This window comes from Drosophila eugracilis, unplaced genomic scaffold (assembly GCF_018153835.1).
Source record: "Drosophila eugracilis isolate 14026-0451.02 unplaced genomic scaffold, ASM1815383v1 contig_2153, whole genome shotgun sequence".
Taxonomy (NCBI): Eukaryota; Metazoa; Arthropoda; class Insecta; order Diptera; family Drosophilidae; genus Drosophila; species Drosophila eugracilis.
In genome coordinates, this window is record NW_024573037.1 from 115,889 (window position 1) to 135,043 (window position 19,155).

Below are 19,155 nucleotides of genomic sequence, written 5' to 3' on the forward strand. Positions count from 1 at the left end.
TTTTTGGCATCGGGGCAATGATTCAGTAGTAGTTAGTTGAGCTAATGAGCCCTAAGCTGCCCTTCCAAGAACTCTACTGGCGTGGAGAGGATATATCGCTAGTTATAATTGGAATGTTTTATGTTTTAAGCAAGCGCAGTGCAAATGATGGTCAAAAATTCGGATCTTAAGCCTAAGACTGAGGACTTGAAACATTCGCCGCTTGGACAAATTTCTTATTGGAAGTAGTCAAAAGTGAACCTCGGAAATACAACGTGCAACGTGTGTGGTTTTGTGTGTGTTTACAATTAATTGGAGAGTGAATTTCTATATCGGCGATCGTTTTTTTTTCTTGATTTTTTTTTTTTTTTAGACCTTAGCAATGGAATTCTGGTTTTATTTGATACTAGTTATAAACTATTGTATATTTATCTATGTAGGCGTGTACTGTATATTGAATTTATGTTTGTCGGCATCCGTAATTAAGATAATTATAGAAGAATACGCTTGTCGGTTTCCTTTCCCACACTCCATTTCTCTAGCTTTTAGAAAATCGCCATGAAATCGAAATGGTTTTAAAATTTTGGAAAATGTATCCAGAAAGAAAGTCCTATACATAAATAAGATTTAACATAGAAAGTTTGAAATTCTTCAAAAATAACGTATACGTAACGTATTACGTATTCGTAATGTATACCTATACGTATACGTAACATATTACGTATAAAATTAAGAAAACGTATTTACAAAATTATTTATAGATTATAAAAATCATAAAAGATACAATTTCTTGAAAATTTCTACTTTTATCTTTGCATTTTTGCGAAAAATAACAAAAAACTGAATTCATGGGTAAAAAATATTACAAAAACTGAGTTCTGGTTTAAGGAAACTTTCTGAAATGCGTTTTTAGAATATTTTAAAAATACTTTCATTGAAAAGAACATTTTTAGAAATTACTTTCATGACGACTTTCCGAAATTCCATGCCGATTTTGGCCTTTTTTTTTTGAGTGTATATTTTGGTTTATCGTTTCTAGGTTAGTCGTTTTCCCTATTCAGTATTGCTCAGTTAATATTTAAGTATTGTACATGGCTGAAGTCAGCTCAGTTAAGTTAGTTTAGGGTTAGTGTTTTTTCTTGTTTGCTAAATGTTTTTTTTTTAAATATTTTTTTTTTTGATTTTTTTTAAACTGTTTTTTTTTTTTTTTGTATGCATTCTACGACTCTAGTCATCGTCTCATAATCGTAATGGTAAGTTCATTTGCTGTGTAAATTCGCATTACTGCTCAGCTGCTATAATTATTTACTTAAGTTATGGATTCATTTCTTTAAATTACAATTATTGTGCGCTCTTCGATATCCCGTCGTCCAAACATGTACGATTCGTCTATCTATACACATGATCTCTGCATTTTATTCTCTGGTTGCTCTTGTTTTTGTTTGGTAGTGTAGAGTAGGCTGGAGGGGCTGTGTGCATGCATATCTAAATATTTGAAGATATTAATGTTTGAAGTGCCATGAGCTCTGCATTTTTACACATTATACACATTCTATTTGGAGTATGAGGAGTCGGAGGTGTGTGTATGTATTATATCTACATATGTTTATGTTCAACTTGCTGGATTGTAAAAAACAATGCATTTCGATTTATATTTATAAATACATATGGATATCAATTTGATTGGAGATTGGAGTTGGAGAGAAGCTAATTTCAGCATACGAAACTCTTTCGGAAATACAGACAAACAGAAGCATTGACCTTTCTTCGATTACAGAAAGGGCGTAATAACAGAAGCACTATATGAAGAAATCTAAGAAAGAAGCTAGTGTATGTTCCTAAAGTCTGTATACACGAATGGCACTGGATGATGCTACAGACACTTTATCTTGGTCATAATTCAGTTTCAGTGGTTGTATTATAGATATCTCTTCAATAATCTCCTCTTCTGTGAAGTTCTTTAAGTTACGATACTAACAAAATATCCGCTCGAGTATAAGTTTAAAAAACTGAATAACAAAAATCGTAGGGGACGCTCATTTGTTGCTATTATAGCTAATATTTGCTATCGGGTTCGGTTTTTTCTTGAAGGTATTTATAATAGTAGTCGTAGGCAAATATATATATATATCGATATATATATATATATATTACATACAAAAAAAAATTTGTTATCTACAATTATCTGGTATGTACATAGAATAAATCAAAGGTCGCATTTAAATACACATAATCGAGTTACTAACTTTAAATACAAACAAGACAAAAACGCTTGCAGATTACTGATACCTCGAGCTAAGTCCTAGATAAACTTACAATGTATGCGAGTACCTACAATTTATATTCCCTATGTACTTATAGACCTAGATCTATCTCTGTGTGTGTGTGTGTGTGTGTGTGTGTTGTATGTGTTATGTGTGTGTGTGTCTGTTTTCGGCTTGAAAGAGTTCTGTTATCATTGGTTTTGATGTGCTCTTCATTTAGGCTTGTCCTTACATTAGAAAAAAAGTACAATACACTTGATCATATTTCATATCTAACATTAAAGTTGTCTACTCCTATTTCTAGGCAAATCTGTAGCTCTAAATCTGTTTACACGTCGTCCTCCTCCTAAATCCCATTAGATTTTCTCAATAGAATATCTTTCACTTTACACATTCGGTTCAGTTTCAATTAAAGTTGCACTTTTAGTGGATCTGGATTCTGGATTCTGGATATTGGATTCTTGATCTTGATTCTGGATATTGGTTTGATCTTGATTCTGGATACAGGATAATGGATATTTGGTTATTGAGACCTATCCTCCTTATAGCGTATGATACGAATACTGCGGATAGTGCTGGTGGTGATGTTGCTGCTGTTGCTCGTGTTGTAGATCTGGTGTGGTTAGTTCTGGTACTGGTGGCTGGTGATAACGATGAGCTGCATCCACCACCTCCACTCGGTCATTATCATCATCATCATCATCGTCATTAGCTCTTTCGGTATTATAATTAATGTCATTATCTGAATATATCTTTTTAATAGCTAATGGGGACGTTATTGTAATTGGTACGCTTAATATCATTGCTTCAGTTTTAGTTGTCCTTGGTGTTATTGCAGTTTTTCCGGTTTCATTTCTTTTTATATTTCTGATGAATTCGATATCGGACTGGGGCGATGTGGCTCGAGTTTCTGGCAATGATGCCATCACTGGAGATCCATATGGCGGCGGCACACCACGGCACCATCTTAGCCACTCAAGTCGCCCCTCATGATGATGCTCATCCAATGGTTGCTCTAGTGCTTGCTTCCGTTGCGATTGCGATTGTTGTGGTCGATTCGGGTTTAATTCCTGTAAGCTTACTCCAGCCAATTTGATATCAGATATTGTTGTTCCTAGTTTCGGTGTCGATACATTCATTTCATACCTTCGATGTGAGTGGTGTTGGTGTTGGTTTTGATTTTGCTTTTGCTGTGGAAGGAGGTGTGGCTGTGGAAGGGTTTGCTGATGTTCGGGTTGGTATCTGTGTCGTATCGTATCAAAATTGTGATCTAAGTTTGGTGCTGACAAAGAGGAGCATATGGCCTGATGCTATACCCAGATCTGATCCTTTCGATTACGCGATCGCAATCAAAGCCTTTGCTAGCACCAATCCTCCTCATCTGAATCGGAGTGTCGAGGGTTCAGACCGCTCTTTGGCTTAAAACCATTTAGAACTGGAGATGGCAGTACACGACCTGTTCGGCCCATAGCTAACGCTTGTTCAAATGACAGCGGTGCTATATATTCCAGTCTGTTTATAGGATATAGATAATATATCAGTGTTCATATTTAAGATTCTATCGTACTTACCTTTCTCTTTCGACCTCCCGCTCGCGATCTCGTTCCCGCTCGTACAACTCCCGCTCCCGATCCCGGTACTCGTAGCGCAGGTCGTACTCGTGCAGGCGATCGCGATCCCTTTCTCGATCCCGATCCCTAAGGCGTTCGCGATCCCGCTCGCGTTCTCTACTACTATAGTACATATCCCTTGGATCTCGCAGCAGGTCGCGGTGGTGTGGTAGCGAGTGAACACTGTGGGGCGTTGAGTGGTGTGTCTAAAGGGCAGAGATTGTTAATATCGTAAAAGATAATACCTAAAAAAGTACTTACATGTGTGGGACTCGCATTAAGTTTGGGGAAATTGATATTTGTTGGCTTGAGCTGCAATGTTGACGGTTTGCTTGGAGTCGGAGGAAGCCGCCGACCAATTCCAGCTCTTCGGGATGCCAATGTTGGGTAACTATGCTGGACATGCGTTACACCTGTGGGAATACGAAAGGCATTACTTCCCTGTCTACCGAACTGGTGTTCATTTTCTTTTTCTTTTTTTTTTTAAGGGCATTAATCGTTGCAAAAATACTCTGCTGTTATGAGATACTGAACAAAGTGTACCTGAATTTGATCTTCATAGACAATAACATGGACAATGCTTAAAACATACATACAAATATATATATTTATGAAACATAAAATACAAATGGGACATGTTCGGAAATAAGGTTTACGATTTAACAAGTCGATTAGTCGATTAGGATTAACTAACTAAGTTTTGTAAGGCAATCAGACAGACTTTTGTGTTTTATAGTTTTAAGACAGATCTTTTGTTTATTTTGTGCGATATTTTTAGGGGGTTATGAAATGTGCAATCTTATTTGACTTTTGAACTCTGAAAGTACTTGGGGGTTACTCATGAAAAATACTGAAAATACTTTCAAAATTCAAAGTTTACAACTTTTTGCACATTTTTTCGTGTTATTTGAAACTCAATTTAATTTGTTTTTAATGATTAGGTGAATTTATGAAAACAAGAACATGTCCCAATCAGAGAACCATTCAACTTTTACGATGTTCAAAAAAGATAAAATGTTGCTATGCAGAAAATGCATTCACTGTATCTACGTTGATAAGCGTGTGCAATTATTATTTTAGCACCTAACAGAATCATACAACTTAGATCAAAAGAATATAGAACAGTAACGATAGTGCTATATATTATATATATATTATGTATTGAGAGGAATATACACAAAGTAGTTGGATGATTTCTGGGGATATGGCCGGTCGGCAGCTAAATTGTTCATGGCAACATGCATGACTGTTCGATTTGGTCTTTGATAGATCTAGATATATATATATATATACATATATATCGTATAATGCATAAACGAAAAGGATGGATTAAGAAATGGTGCATTATACTATTGACGCACATTCATAGATTAGGATAAGATAGATAAATATGCACACACGTCTAGATACTGAAACACCCAAAAGCTGCATCCCATAATAATTCCTTCTGATAAAAATAGATCAGTCGATTTTACCGCCCACAAAGAACAAAAGAACAATAAAAAAAAAAACAAACAAACTTGAACAAAATGTAGGTACACAAATATTGATATTGATATTGATATTGCCTGGTTTATCTTTATGTAGTGGCTGGACTTAATGGGAACATGTAGCAAGCTTGGAATAGAGATTCTTGGTCAGTGTCTTGTCCTGTGCTGGTCAGGCTGACAGAGGTCGATTTCGAGATGGAATGAACAAAAAAAATTCTATGACGTATGGCTTACGAACTTCACCTTCTTGCAGGAGGAGGGGGATGCACTAAGAAATTATGTTCACTTATCACTTATCTCACCCCTATCTCACTTTTGAAAGTAACCTGTACTACGTTCTTTATAGTCCGTCGTTATAAGTCCCTGACTTCTATCCTCTAACTTTTGGTTCGAAAAAAAAAGAACGATACTAAAACCATTTAACTTGCCAGAGAGAGATTCAGTGTGTTAGTTAGAGTTAGTTGAGAGATGAGGATGAATGTCTGTACATGTCAGAGTACCATACATACGAGATGTGATTATAATATATAGGGTGGATGGTACGAGAGATGGCATCTAGAGAAATGAAAACAATAAACGCTGCTAGTGTAACAAGAGTACAAGTACAAGTACGAATAGTTGAGCACATTAGTTATGATGTCATCGGTGGTGTGGTAGAGATCGGAGATCTGAATGAATTGAGATAGCTGTGTGGGGATGGACGAGTATGATAATTATATATAGTATAAAAACTATTCATTATTAGTTGAAGCTTATGATGGACTGATTGATTGATTTGATTGTTAATCTGATTGAAAGTCTGCGGCATGACAATACATGTACATGTTAAGCATGGTTGGCAACTATGTACGAATACGAGTTAGTTACGATTTACGATTTACGATTTACGATTAAGCATGTCTGATATCTTGAGATGTTTTGTAAAAAGTTGAAATGGTTGAAGTTGAAATTTGTGTAGAAGAAAATACTAGCATATATAGAAAACAAGTTGAGTAGTTTTTTTTTTTTTTTTTTGTTTTTTTTGTTTGATGTTAATTTTTGATCTTGTTGGACTTTAGTTAACAAGTGCTATAAGGATGTACCCATATCAATCCCATAACCAAGTCTGTCTCGTTCACGCATCTCCTGAAGTCTAGCGGGACTCGGCGATCGTGATCTTTGACATAGACTGGTTGTCCCATATGTGGGATAAGGCAGTTGAGTGCGTTTACTGCGAGACAAATGACCACCATATCGAGAAGGCGAAGGCGAACGGGCCGGACTTGTCGATGCTGACCATGAACCTATATTGTACATATAACAACAATAATAAAAAAACGTAATAATTAAGGATGTCGGGGCACAACATTTTACGTATGTATGTATTTCGGTTTGGTATTTTAGCAACATATTTCTTTTTTTTTTGATCATTTCACGATTGTTCAGATTTCTCTTGAAGAGTTCAAAAGAAGAACAACAAAGGAGAGGACCGGCTTAACCGAAACGAAAATAATATTATTGGAATATATATATTATATTATTGTATTAAAAGATTTCGTTAATAGCTATGGAATTGTAGACATATAATATATATATATATGTATATAACTACGATTCTACAAAATAGATCAAAAATCCTTGGTATTACCAAGTTCCAGGTTATGTGTGTGCCCATTGCCAGCTTGCCTTCTATATATATACCCATAAAGGCCCATATAGAGAAAATCAGAAAGATTAAACCGATCTAGCAATTGGCACACACACACACACTCGCACACACAATATCAGTCAGTTTAGTTAAATGTCAAAATGTCGAGCCAGTCAATACCTCTTGGATATCGCGGATGACTGTTGCCATGCCTAGGATGACGAGTCTCCTTGACCATCTCTACAACATTAGATACGGTATCGGAGAACCCGATATCATGATGTATGTATTGATGGCCACGCCGTCGAGGACTTGGAGATCGGGCCAGTGGAGAGCCATTGTGCCTGTTAAAGAGTTCAAAGTTAAGTTGGAAATTGATTTATATAGTAAAAGATAAAAGAAAATACTTACCTCAAGCTAGGCGATCGCCGATGACCATTCATATACGAATGTCCAGGATGTAAATGGCCAGCATCGGCACCGGTTAGTGATTCTTGCGATGGATGTCTCGATGCGTCCTGTAGCTCCAGCATCTAGTTGGAAAGATGTTAATGGAGACCAGTTAGTAAGCCAATTGGATCACCATGAATGCCACCACTCGAAATCAGTCCAAAAAAAATAGTGAGATTTAGGGGTATAATTTTGGTTAAGGTTCAGGTTCAGGGGAAGTAGGTTTGTTTTTTCGAATTGATTTTTAGCGCACTTCCAGCTGTCCGAATCAGATTCTAATTTGGTCGAATTATTAGGTTAGATTTCTCTAGACCGATTTCTTGTGGATTCATTCATTGCACTCATATGTTTTTTTTCCTTTTTTTTTTAGTATTTTTGTGTATTTATAAATTAATAACTATAGTTGTCCATTGCCCCATAATGGAGCGTTGGCAATAGATATATATATTTTTGTACTTGGTATATAATGCTACAAAATAAATATACATAGAGACATGTATGCTTACTTTGCGGGATATATATTATGGTATTTAAGGGGGAGAGGGGGGGGATATACGGTATATAAAAGTAAGCAAAAGCAATCATTACTCCACTGCAACAAAATACATATTCAAATGCGTTTGTAAAATTAGTTTACTAGATTGTATAGAAAGGTTCTTTTTTAATGCGGGATTATATTGGTTTTTTTTTGGTAGTTTTGGATTAACCTATATTTAAGGGCATATAACATTTAAGGAATTCCATACACTACTCGGGCGTATACATATACATATATACTTGGTCACTTTCTGTTAACTTTCTGGATGCCTTCTTCTCTTGTTTTTGTTTTCTTTTTTGCGAAATGATATGACTCTGCCATATTGCGTTTCTTATTTACGCCAATTTCTTTCATCTACGTTATTTGATTTTGTTTTTTTGGTTTTTTTTTGGTTTATTGTCCTATATTTATGGTGATATGATGTAGTACAAAAGAAGTTGAAAGCAAAATACGACGTAGGAGTAACAACAGCAAGTATTAATCGATCTTTGCATCTAAGAAAGTGAAGATTCAGCTAGATATTTTCTCTACAAGATATATCTACAAGTTATTAAGGATCTGGTACATGCATGTGTGAGTGTGTTTAGTTTAGCGTCTATTTGGGAAAAGCAGTGATTAGTTAAGAGTCAAATACCAAGGCGGAACAACGAAAGCTAAGCAAACGGCCATAAGTATGTTGTTTTTTTATAGGCATGCAACTCTAGTTTAGCATTTTTTATATTTGGTAATTAAGGTGTGTGGTGTTAATGGTTGGTGGTAATGGGTTTTGTGGTCAGGTCCTGAGTCCTTTTCCAATTTGGCTCTTGCTCTTTTGGGGGGCCGTGGAAAGAGCAGGTTTTTCGATCATTCCGACGAACTTACTTACTTACCGTACACAAACCATTTCGCATTTGTGATTGGACTAACGAATAACATTTAAATACCAAAAACTTTATACTTATTACATTCAAATCGAATTCGAAAACAATTACTACCTACACATAAAGCCGCCTTTATATGTGGAACTAGAGGGTTAAACTCGCTAGCAATCAATAATCAAACTGTCTTCGCCTCACTCTAAGTCGTTATTATTATTAGTGATAAACAGTGGGCGGGAGTACATTTAAGTGTCCAAATTACAGATCGTGTGCTAAGTGGTGGTTTGCTTTAACTCTAAGAGAAAAAAGCAACTCGCTAGTGTTGTTTTACGTGTCATTGAAAAAGAAAGTGTTCCCTACAAGTAGCTAGGAATTAAACTCTAGTTAAATATTACACATAAAAAGAAAAGTTAAGTTCCTGACTTGGACCCGCATTTCTTATACAACCTACCAACCTTTCCTGCAAATGGCTTTATGTGTACGTAGAAAAGTCTATCTGGTCATTTCCCGGCTTTCACTTTCGAAGGTTAATTGGATTATTATGATTTAAGCACAAGTTTATCGGACTTTGCCCAGAAGGCTGTGAGTGGGAACAGAGTTAGAACCGCCAACTTGTTTCACATGGCTGGCTGGCATGGCATGCCTGTGATGCGAATTCGATTAAACGACTGATGTGGCAGAGGAGTTGTTGGAAAATCCTTATTTGTTCTTTGTGTAAAATGAAGGTGTCTCGATATGTCTAGGTCGCAATTGTACTGGGATTGGTGAGTTAATCTTACATTGCTGGCAATTTGTTTTACGTGAGAACCAAAGATGTTATTGCATTTGCCTATTATTACGCTATTTGCTTAAAGGTCCTGGCAAACTAGTCAGTGAAAGGGGTCTTCGAATTAAGAGATTTACGATTGCAAGTCCCTTTATTTGGAAACTACAAGTCGTCAACAAAGTCAAAGAGGCCTGGATAGCCCACTCAACATGTTTGAGAAATCACTTTATCGATAGCTTTAAAGTGCACGAAGGACCAATGGATACTATTTTAGACTTAGAAATCAAGAATCCATAATGCCACTTTAGCTTATTCATTACAATATATCAGATTTCTGAACAGACTTGGTCCTTCGAGCATTGAAAGGATTTTGAGAACGGAGGGAAAGATCGGACTGTGATTCATTGGAGTTGAGTGGAGCTAGAGCCATAGCCAGAGCCATAGCCAGAGCCAGAGCCTTTCAGTCCACTGTTCGTTGCCACTCTTAACTTGTCCAAGGAACGAACGCCTACGTACATAGGAGTACATTTAGTGGTTATAGAAACGATCAAATTACAACATTGAGTACGAGTACGAGTACTAAGCCAAGTTTTGCGTTTCTAAATTTTGTTTGTTTTTTAATTGCTATGCAACATTTAGGTACGAGTATGTATTGCACTATTGAGTAAACGCAAATTAAAGTTTTATAGTAGGTTGAATACGCAGTACACACATGTGGGCATGTATATATGATATATGTATTTATATATATGTATTATGCATGGAGCGACAAGAGCCGATGATCTGGCATATTATATTCATATATTTTACATAGTCATAGATACGTCACACACATTGGCGCGTACATACGCTATACATATACTTATGAGTGAGTATGTATTTAAAGGTACTAGTAGATTACTTGACTTATAATCGGTTTTGTGAACAACATTTATATCGGAAACGGAGAGTATGGACACAAAGAGTATTCACATATATATTTATATAATACACAATTAATTATGATTTTTGATTAGTAAAATTTTTGTAAATTTCATTTTGGTTTACCGCTTGGAGTTTATCAAACTTATTCACCTTTTTGTTTCTGAAATATTTAAAAATTAGAAGAAAAACAATTTACTTATGTCAATGTTTTCGGCAGGATTTTTTGTTTTTGTTTTTTTGTTTTTGCACAAAGGCACAAAGAACTTGTAAGTTCGTTTTGCTAATTGTGTTGTTAGATGTTGTTAGTAGTAGTAGTTATTGGTATTTCGATAGTGTTACGTGTGTGAAACGAAAGCTAACTTATGCATTATGTATGTTAAATGTATGCTGCTGTGGTCCTTGACGATCGGATCAGAGAGAATATGCGAAGGATTAACTTGGAGGATATTAATCGAAGGTCACTTTAGAAATTTGTAATATTCTTAAAGATTTACTTTAGTTTGAGTTTTGAGTGTTAATCAACAAACAGCTTTTTGGATTTCCAAGGAAAACTAGTTTTTGACCTTTAAAGACGTTTAAGAAGTTTGGACTGAATCGCTCGTTGACTTGTTCAAGTTGAGATTAGGAGGGATTAGGAAGATATTATATAGCATACTTTTTAGTGCAAAGCGGAATAAGTATTCCTAGAACGAGTCGTAAGGTTAGAGCTTAGAGCTTAGATTAACTAGATTAGAATACAAAAAGTTAAGACCACTCGTCGTTGTTTTTTGTTTTTTTTTTATGGATGATGATCGAAATGGCTGGATGATCGAATGATAATGGCAATGGCAATGGCTTTTATGATACTTTGCACTTTACGGACTATGATTTAAGATTGAAGCTGTTTTAAATTACCTAACTGATCGCTTTCTGATCGTACTCCGCCGTGCTAGTGTTGCCAAACTGTTGTGTTCGGCATCACCGTTTGCGTGGTGGTGGTGCGTGCTGGCTAACAAATGTGTTTGTGAGTTGGCGGCTCCTTCCCCATTCGGCTCGAAACTTATGGAGCCCTGTCGCGATCCTCCTTTGTCAAGGGCGGCCATATCGAGTAGGCAGTTAAAGAATGATTGTTTCTACGATTTCGTTTTAGGCAAGTTTTTGTTTAGCAATTTGACCAGTTGATAGTAGACAGTAGACAGGAAAGTGCAGTGGTTTTTGTTTTTTTAAATTTGATTTTTGGATTTTCAATTGCCATTCCGTTCCGTTTTCGTTTTCGTTTTCGTTTTGTTCGTTGCAGTTCGTTTTCATGATTTATTTTTTTGTTGTGTATTTTTTGTTGTTTATTTATTTTTTGGTTAAGTTGGAGTTTGGTTTTTTAAGTTGTAGAAATACAGATTTCAGATAGTGTTGCAATTGAGTTTAATTTGTTGTTTATTGTAGACACAGTTGTGGTTAAAGTTGGGTGAGTGGTGAATATTGATGTAGTAACATTGCAACGCATTTTGGGATTGGTTTTTGTTTTTTGGTTTTTATTTTTTGTATAAGCATTGAAAATGGAATGTAAGAATTATTATAGAATAATTAAAGAAATATGAGTAGTAGTAGATTACAGGAACAGAAATAATAATCAATTATTATCGCATATATGTATGTACATATGCATAGTATATATCGGTTTATACATATGTACGATTATGTATTAATAATAATGATGGGGCCATAGAGCCCCCAGCTTAATATCTTTACATTTAGGTATGGTATATGGTATATATATATTGTATTATATAGCATTTCGAGATGTGTCGTCAAGCTCTATATATTCGGATTGTGTTCGGTATTTATTATGTGGGTTAAAAAATGGTGGCAAATGTATATCAAAAGAGATGCTGCTTTCGCTTAAGTTTTCATAAATAGCTTAAAAGAGAGGCTTGCTTAGTACGGTAAAAGCATGCGCAAACATTTTTACAACTCACTATGATTTAAAGAAAATCTAAGAGTTACCGCTATAAGACAAAATTGTTACAATCGTTCTGTTTTTTTTTTTTTTATTGTTTTTTATTATTTTTTAATTAATGTTATTAAGTGCCAATTTAGAGAGAAATGGTCAAACAAAACAAGTGATTACGAGATTTAAGGCTGTTTACTATGATTAAGAAAATAGTTTTGGAAAGAAAAACTTGTGGAAATATGATAAAAAATTAAAAGAAAATCTTTGATACCCATATGACATTGTAGTTGAAAGATTTAAGTTGCAAATTCATGAATCCCTCAAAGGTTATTGATTAAAATCTAAGATTTGTGACAGAAAAAGTAAAGTTTTTCTATATTAATTAGTTAATATTTTTTACACCCATGTCATATAGGCATTTAAGTATAAGAAAAATTCGACCGATTTCATTAAGATCTTCCATGCTTATTGTTATTTTTGAAATGTTTAATTTTGTGTCTTCAGATTGATGCGATCGCTTGGCTACCTTAAGCATGCCTATTTAGCAGATAAGATTACTAGAAATTCGGTGGCAATTCGACTTGTAAACAAAAAATATTAAATATAGGACATTTGCCTGATAGATTGTCAAAATTTCCCTGATTTTTATTCAAATTTTAATATTTACACTAAGGTTTCTTTTTTGGTACTAAGGGTTTTGTATATTTAACTCGAAACTATGGCTTTGACGGTTTGTATCAAAATGCATCCTTGTGGTTGAGTGCAACAGTCCGTTTCATACTTAAAAAACAGTGCGCTATTTCTTAGATGTATAGAAAAAAAGGAGGCCACTAAAGTGAGTAATAAACTAAAGGACAAAAACTTCAAATGCATCAACACACAAGGACTTAGACGTTCCACAATTTTTAAATTATTATTTGTAATTTTTGAGAGCCCTTTGGGGGTATTTTATTTCCTTAAAATAATGAGTTATTATTATTATATATATGTTATGTTAAAAGTTCCTAACTGAAAGATTTTGTATATTTTTTTAATGATTTCATTATACAGATTAGTTGACAGTCACCCCAATTTGAAGAGCCCCAATAAGATATTTGGTTTTAAGTTCTATGATCATCAAATTAATCATTGTTTGATATTAATATATCTTCTTTTTGTAGTATTATTCTCTGATTTTATAGAGTTTTTAGTGGTTACTCTTAGAGTTTGTGTATAAGCTGCATATTGGATGATCGCAAATCAAAAAGATTTAGTACTCCCCGTGATTTCCATACCTTTCCCTGCCCTATAAAATCCCATTTTTCCAGCCTGTAGCACTTAAATACCCATTCTTTCCTTCTACTGCTAGTACAACCTCTATTACATTTCCGTAACTACACAAGATATCACTTAAAATTTCAATCAATAGAGCTCGACACATGTTGACCAACATAGGTTTTAAAGATTACAACTCCCTCTCATCATGAGACCTAATGAGAAAAAATGCCTAAAAAGTACAAAGCTTTCGCAGGGAGAGGATCCTTAGAGGAACCTTGAGAGGAGGATAAAGCAGGCAACCTACTATCGATATATCAGACGACTGGGCCTTAAGCCCAGAATGACGGATAGTGCACACAGTTCTTCTATGGCTAGTGGGTGTGTTAAGCGAAACATGACCATGGCATTGCAGTTTTAGGGTGTTCATCTACAGCTGGATAAGTATATAGGAATTTGGATGTGTTAGTATTAAGTACTTTTGGATTTTGGTTTTTGGTTGCACTTGGTTGCTGATTTTTTTTTTTTAGTTTTTAGTAATTGGGTGGGCAGGCTGGCTTATGCTGATGTTTTTTTTTTAGTTTTTAGTTTTTCCTAGATATAGTTAAAATACCCTTAGGCGGGTATTCTTATAAACATGCCGCTAGCCGAGAATGGTGAAAAGTTGTACAAAATAGTTGAGTAGTTGACGCAAAAAACATGTGGTTAGAGGAGGAGCTTTTATTTTTAAAGAGAGGCGAAAGTAAAACCAAGCGAAAGATAGATAGGTATATATATATATTTTTATATACCGGCTCCTCGACGGCCGTTGGGCTATATTTATGCTCATCATCGTCTTCCGGCTTCTTCCGCTATTGATCATTTTGATGTAATTTCAACATATTACATCATCCAACATCATCAATCATGAATGTTTTCATTTTTGTATTTTGTATTTTAAACATGAATTTTTGAATTATTGATTTTTATGATTATCAATTTTGATTTGTCAATCGATCGTTTGTGTGTTGTGCACAAAAACAGGATAACAGATAAAATATTTGAATTAATTACTTCAGTACGTGTGTGTGTGTGTGTGTGTGTGTAGTTGTTGTTAACCCACTAAGGAACGTTTTCTCAATGTCTAAGGTTAAGATCAAAGATCCTAACTGATCATTAAGAAACCGCACCTCTAAATGGGTGAGGATCTTTAGGGAATATGTGATTATATGAGGGAGGATATATTCCTTGAGTATTTCTTCAGAAATTCCCTTAATAATTTGTTCTTAAGTTATGCCAAATATACTTTGCAAATTTATGTTTTCTGTAGTGTTAACTTTGTGTTGAAAACAAAGGGCAAACCTCTAGAAACTTCTAAGAATCAAATACGTGTCTTTAAATCTGTTTTCGATCTTTAGCTACTTAGAACGAACATACAATCGCAAACTGTAGAATCAAAATATACGAACTGGTCAACTCTACCGATATATATATGGGAATATATATATAGTTTTTAAGTAATTACTTAAAGTTAAGCGACTTCTACTGAACGGTATTTCCATAGCTCATTACACGAGTTAACAATAACCGTCAAACCCTAAAATGGGCTTGCAATATTTTCTGCTCCCAATTTGGATATCTTTGTAGTTTTCTTTTTTTTGATTTATTTTTAGAAAATTATGCAACCCACACAGTGGCAGATCCAAGGAAGGAATATATAATAATTATCCAATTTGAAACCCCCTTTGGATCCACCCCTGACTGCCCCACACATTGACTGCCCATAAATTCCAAATTTTGAGAGTTGAAAATATTCTTTGAGATCAGATCTGATAGATAGGGCGCGTCTGTAAGCCACTTATGGGCAGTTGCCTGTACATATACTTTGTAATTTATATATATTTCGATATATGTACGCAACTATGTGGTTATATATGGCTTGTGTCTAAGGTTTCGGGTAATTTGTTTCACATACAAACGGGCATGTATGTGCTCAATATATATATTATATAAAGGTATATTGTATGTACAAATGTGATAAACATGAGGTTGCATATAAAATTAATTATATACCTCCTTCCAGTTCTGCATATTTTTCATTATCTCGTTTTTATGTTTTTGTTTACAGTTTTTTTTCGTATAGTTTTTGTTTTTTTTAGATATTTTTTAAGTTGTTATTCAATGAGAGAGTTCATTGTCAATCGTATGAGAAGAGAAATCATAATATCACATATTTATTTCATGTTATATATAGACTTTATGGAATATTTTGTATTTGGTGTTGTTTATTATTTAGTATATATATGTATATTGTTTGTGGTAGAGAGAAGAAAGGGTATTCAAACTGCGCGTTCTCTTGTTCTTAAAACGTAATATAATATATAGAAAAATCGCCCTAAATATCTGATAAATCCTGCAGTTGGAGTTAAGAAAAATTAATATATACACAGAAAATGTAATAAGTTTGTAGGTTTTTCAAAGAGACCTTTAAAATTACTTCAGAAAACTTCATAAAATCTTATAAAGTTTTATAAAATCAAGTACCTGTCTTCAAAATGCAAGCTTTAAAAACATAACTTTAACCTTTCTTTAAAATTTAGGGCGATTTTTGCAAGTGCAGCATGAGCTTGAAGTGCTTTGAAATTCTAGAAGACAGAAAGATAGTTGATGGAAATGAATAGAATCTGCCTAGACTTGGACTTAATATCAAGACTTAATCGAGACATCTCAATGTAATCCTTAAAGGATCTGCCTAAATCTGAGATTTCATTATGCCTAAAGATTCCTGAGAAAGGGGTATCATGGAAGAGAAAAGACTTCTTGACTGGTTAGAGTCCATGTCCATGTGGACATCTAGACTCGACTCTACTCTCTGGAGCGTTTGTAGTTTTTTGTGTTAAGGGGAAGGTTGGAGGATGTAGTTATTAGAGAGTGGCTTACCGGCATTCCCGAATCAAGTTGGCCAAATCGTGTGCTCCGCCAGGATTCCAGGATGAGGAAACCTGCATAGATTTTACCCACTGAGAGCTTGCCCTTGTTCAGCTGATCGCTGGGTGGCACCAGCAGGTTGAGCATCTTCTTCGCCTGCAATGGCCAGATGTTGGTGATCGTCTCTCGCAGTTCCATGTCCGCCTGGTCCATCTCCTCAGCTGATGGTTAGATTAAAGTTTCTAGTTATTATAACTATTTTTTCTCTTCATTTTTAATAATTAATTTTTAGATTAATTTCACCTTTTTGTAGGGTATAATAACTATATCTACTTACGCGCTCTCATTTTAATGCTCAGATTCTCCCGAATCAAAGCGAATAATGTTGTGGTGAACTGAACTCTCAATTCGTCGTCCAATGGCATGTTCATTCGTATTAGCTTCTTGTAGGCCAATCGATTGGGACACTTGTTGCCAAATCCCAACGGTGGATCCATATTCTTCAGCATATCGTACATTTCCGTGTAGTGTATTTTTCCACTAGTTATCCATGGGGGGAACACAGTAAAAGTTAGTGGTAATCTCTCAAGGAACTTGTTTCCATAACAAGGAGATCTATAGTCGATTAACCTGACTATCTAGTACCCAGTACTCAAGGGGTAACTACAGACAAAGTGAGTACTGAGTTTTTGCAGTGTAGTCAAACGGCTGGGCCGAAAGCATGCATGAGTCTTGGGGTTTTTAGGAGAGAAGTTAAGTTCGGACTTTGTAAAAGACTTTCTTTCTGACTCATGCATGAAGTAATAAAAGTAATAATAATAAGTATTGCAATCCTCTTTCTGATCCAGTCTAAGGACTTAAGCCCAACTTGTGCACAAAGCCAACAACCAACGAGTATGAATCAAATACGACCAAATAATAATCGTTTAATATAAAGTTAGCCCACCAAGGTGGCTCTCATTCATTTTTGATCTCTTCAATAATGACACAAATTTGAGGAAACTTAATATATGAAAAACTAAAAACTAAAAAAAAGAAGAACAAAATTATAAATAATTTGAGTGAGGGGGGTAAATGTGTTGTACTGTGATTTGTATATTAAACAGATAATTACGTCGCATTTGGATCATATTCCGCCCATATGCGCACAAATTCGTCTAAGTGATGGGCACCCAAAATGCTGGAGTCCCTGGTGAGATAATCGAAATTATCCATGATGACGGCGACGAAGAGATTCAACATCAGGAATGAGCAGAAGAATATAAACGATACGAAGTAGGCATAGGCCAATGTGGATCCACAGTATTCTCCAGGTCCCTTCTCGGCGTCCTCGTCGCAGGCCTTGCCCTTCAAACATGCCAGCATTATGTTTGGCCAGGCCTCGCCAGTTGCGCACCTACATTACCATTTATACATATATATATATATATATATATATATATAATATATATAACACAAATAATTAATACACCAAATAGATAGCCTAGTTCTATATATAGATATATATGTTATGTAGAAGGTAACTCTAGATGTTTAGATGATTATGGTTAGGATAATGGCTTTTATGAGTTTTATGTTGGTTCTCGCAACTACTGACCAAGATCTATATATTTACAGTTACAGTAATGGCACTCGGTTGTGCCTGAGTTATAAAGAGAAGTGTATATACACACAGGGAACTGCAGGGGGTTTGTAACTAGGACTGGATTATGGTTATGGGTTTTCTGTTTAAGCTTACTCTATTATATATAGAGAGAGAGAGACTATGACTATATGGTATAGATATGCAGTTTAATTTTCGCTATTCTTCAGTTTCTAAAACATAAGGCTATAGTGGCTAGCTATCACATCTACTTTATACTTTCACATTATTAAATCGACAAGTTCTAGACAAGGTTATAAGATCTATATATGATATATCTTAGGGATTGCAATGATATTTTCATCTTTTGCAGTCCCTAAAATATATATTTACCAATAAAATATTATAACTAAGTTGTAGTAAAACTTATTTGTATTGATAATACTTGTAGTTTAAGCTATAAATTTAAGCCATTTAATGATTGAAAAACAAAAACAATTTGGAAATGGAATGATGTTAGAACTTCCCACTCTGGTTATAGATTTAAATACAAACTAAGTTACGATATTAAGAAATACTTATGACTGACAGTTAGCTAAAATTCCGGACAGACGGATTTTGAAACCAATTTTGAATAACTTTTTCTCAATACCTAAGTTCATGGTGTCAATGAGTTACTCTATATATCCAAGTTAGATGTGCTAGTAAAATGTTAGATAATGACATGATTTTCATACAGACATACGTCAATCGAGAGGTCTATTAACTTTGCTAACATTATATAGTTTTATATATATATATGTAGATATATAAAGAAGTATATAGAGATATAGGGAGGGGCAGATCGTTTTGCGTCGTACAAGTATATAACAACTATATATATATATATATAATATATGTATGTTTATGTTTTATATAGCTAAAACGTAAATTACCAGCAATAATGTAAAACTATTTAACTTTCATTTAAATCTCAACAG

General features: G+C 34.7%; 1 protein-coding gene across 26 annotated transcripts in view; it reads right to left on the bottom strand.

Annotated features, from left to right (window-relative positions):
- Window positions 1-205: 205 nt before the first annotated feature.
- LOC108102911 (voltage-dependent calcium channel type A subunit alpha-1) overlaps window positions 206-19,155 on the bottom strand; it is a 53,847-nt gene continuing 34,897 nt past the window's right edge. For 13 of the 26 annotated variants that reach the window (XM_017208132.2, XM_041818146.1, XM_017208131.2 and 10 more), the window contains 11 exons: window positions 17,708-17,989; window positions 16,931-17,133; window positions 16,606-16,814; window positions 11,400-11,617; window positions 10,629-10,665; window positions 7,382-7,503; window positions 7,151-7,314; window positions 6,426-6,626; window positions 4,115-4,266; window positions 3,815-4,059; window positions 206-3,755 (listed from right to left, as the gene is read on the bottom strand). In XM_017208132.2, coding sequence (XP_017063621.1) covers window positions 3,605-3,755; window positions 3,815-4,059; window positions 4,115-4,266; window positions 6,426-6,626; window positions 7,151-7,314; window positions 7,382-7,503; window positions 10,629-10,665; window positions 11,400-11,617; window positions 16,606-16,814; window positions 16,931-17,133; window positions 17,708-17,989 — 1,984 coding nt within the window. In that variant the 3' untranslated portion in view covers window positions 206-3,604. Of the gene's footprint in view, window positions 3,756-3,814; window positions 4,060-4,114; window positions 4,267-6,425; window positions 6,627-7,150; window positions 7,315-7,381; window positions 7,504-10,628; window positions 10,666-11,399; window positions 14,538-16,605; window positions 16,815-16,930; window positions 17,134-17,707; window positions 17,990-19,155 lie in introns of those variants that run through there. The other 13 variants (XM_017208158.2, XM_017208148.2, XM_017208147.2 and 10 more) reach the window with 4 other exon arrangements.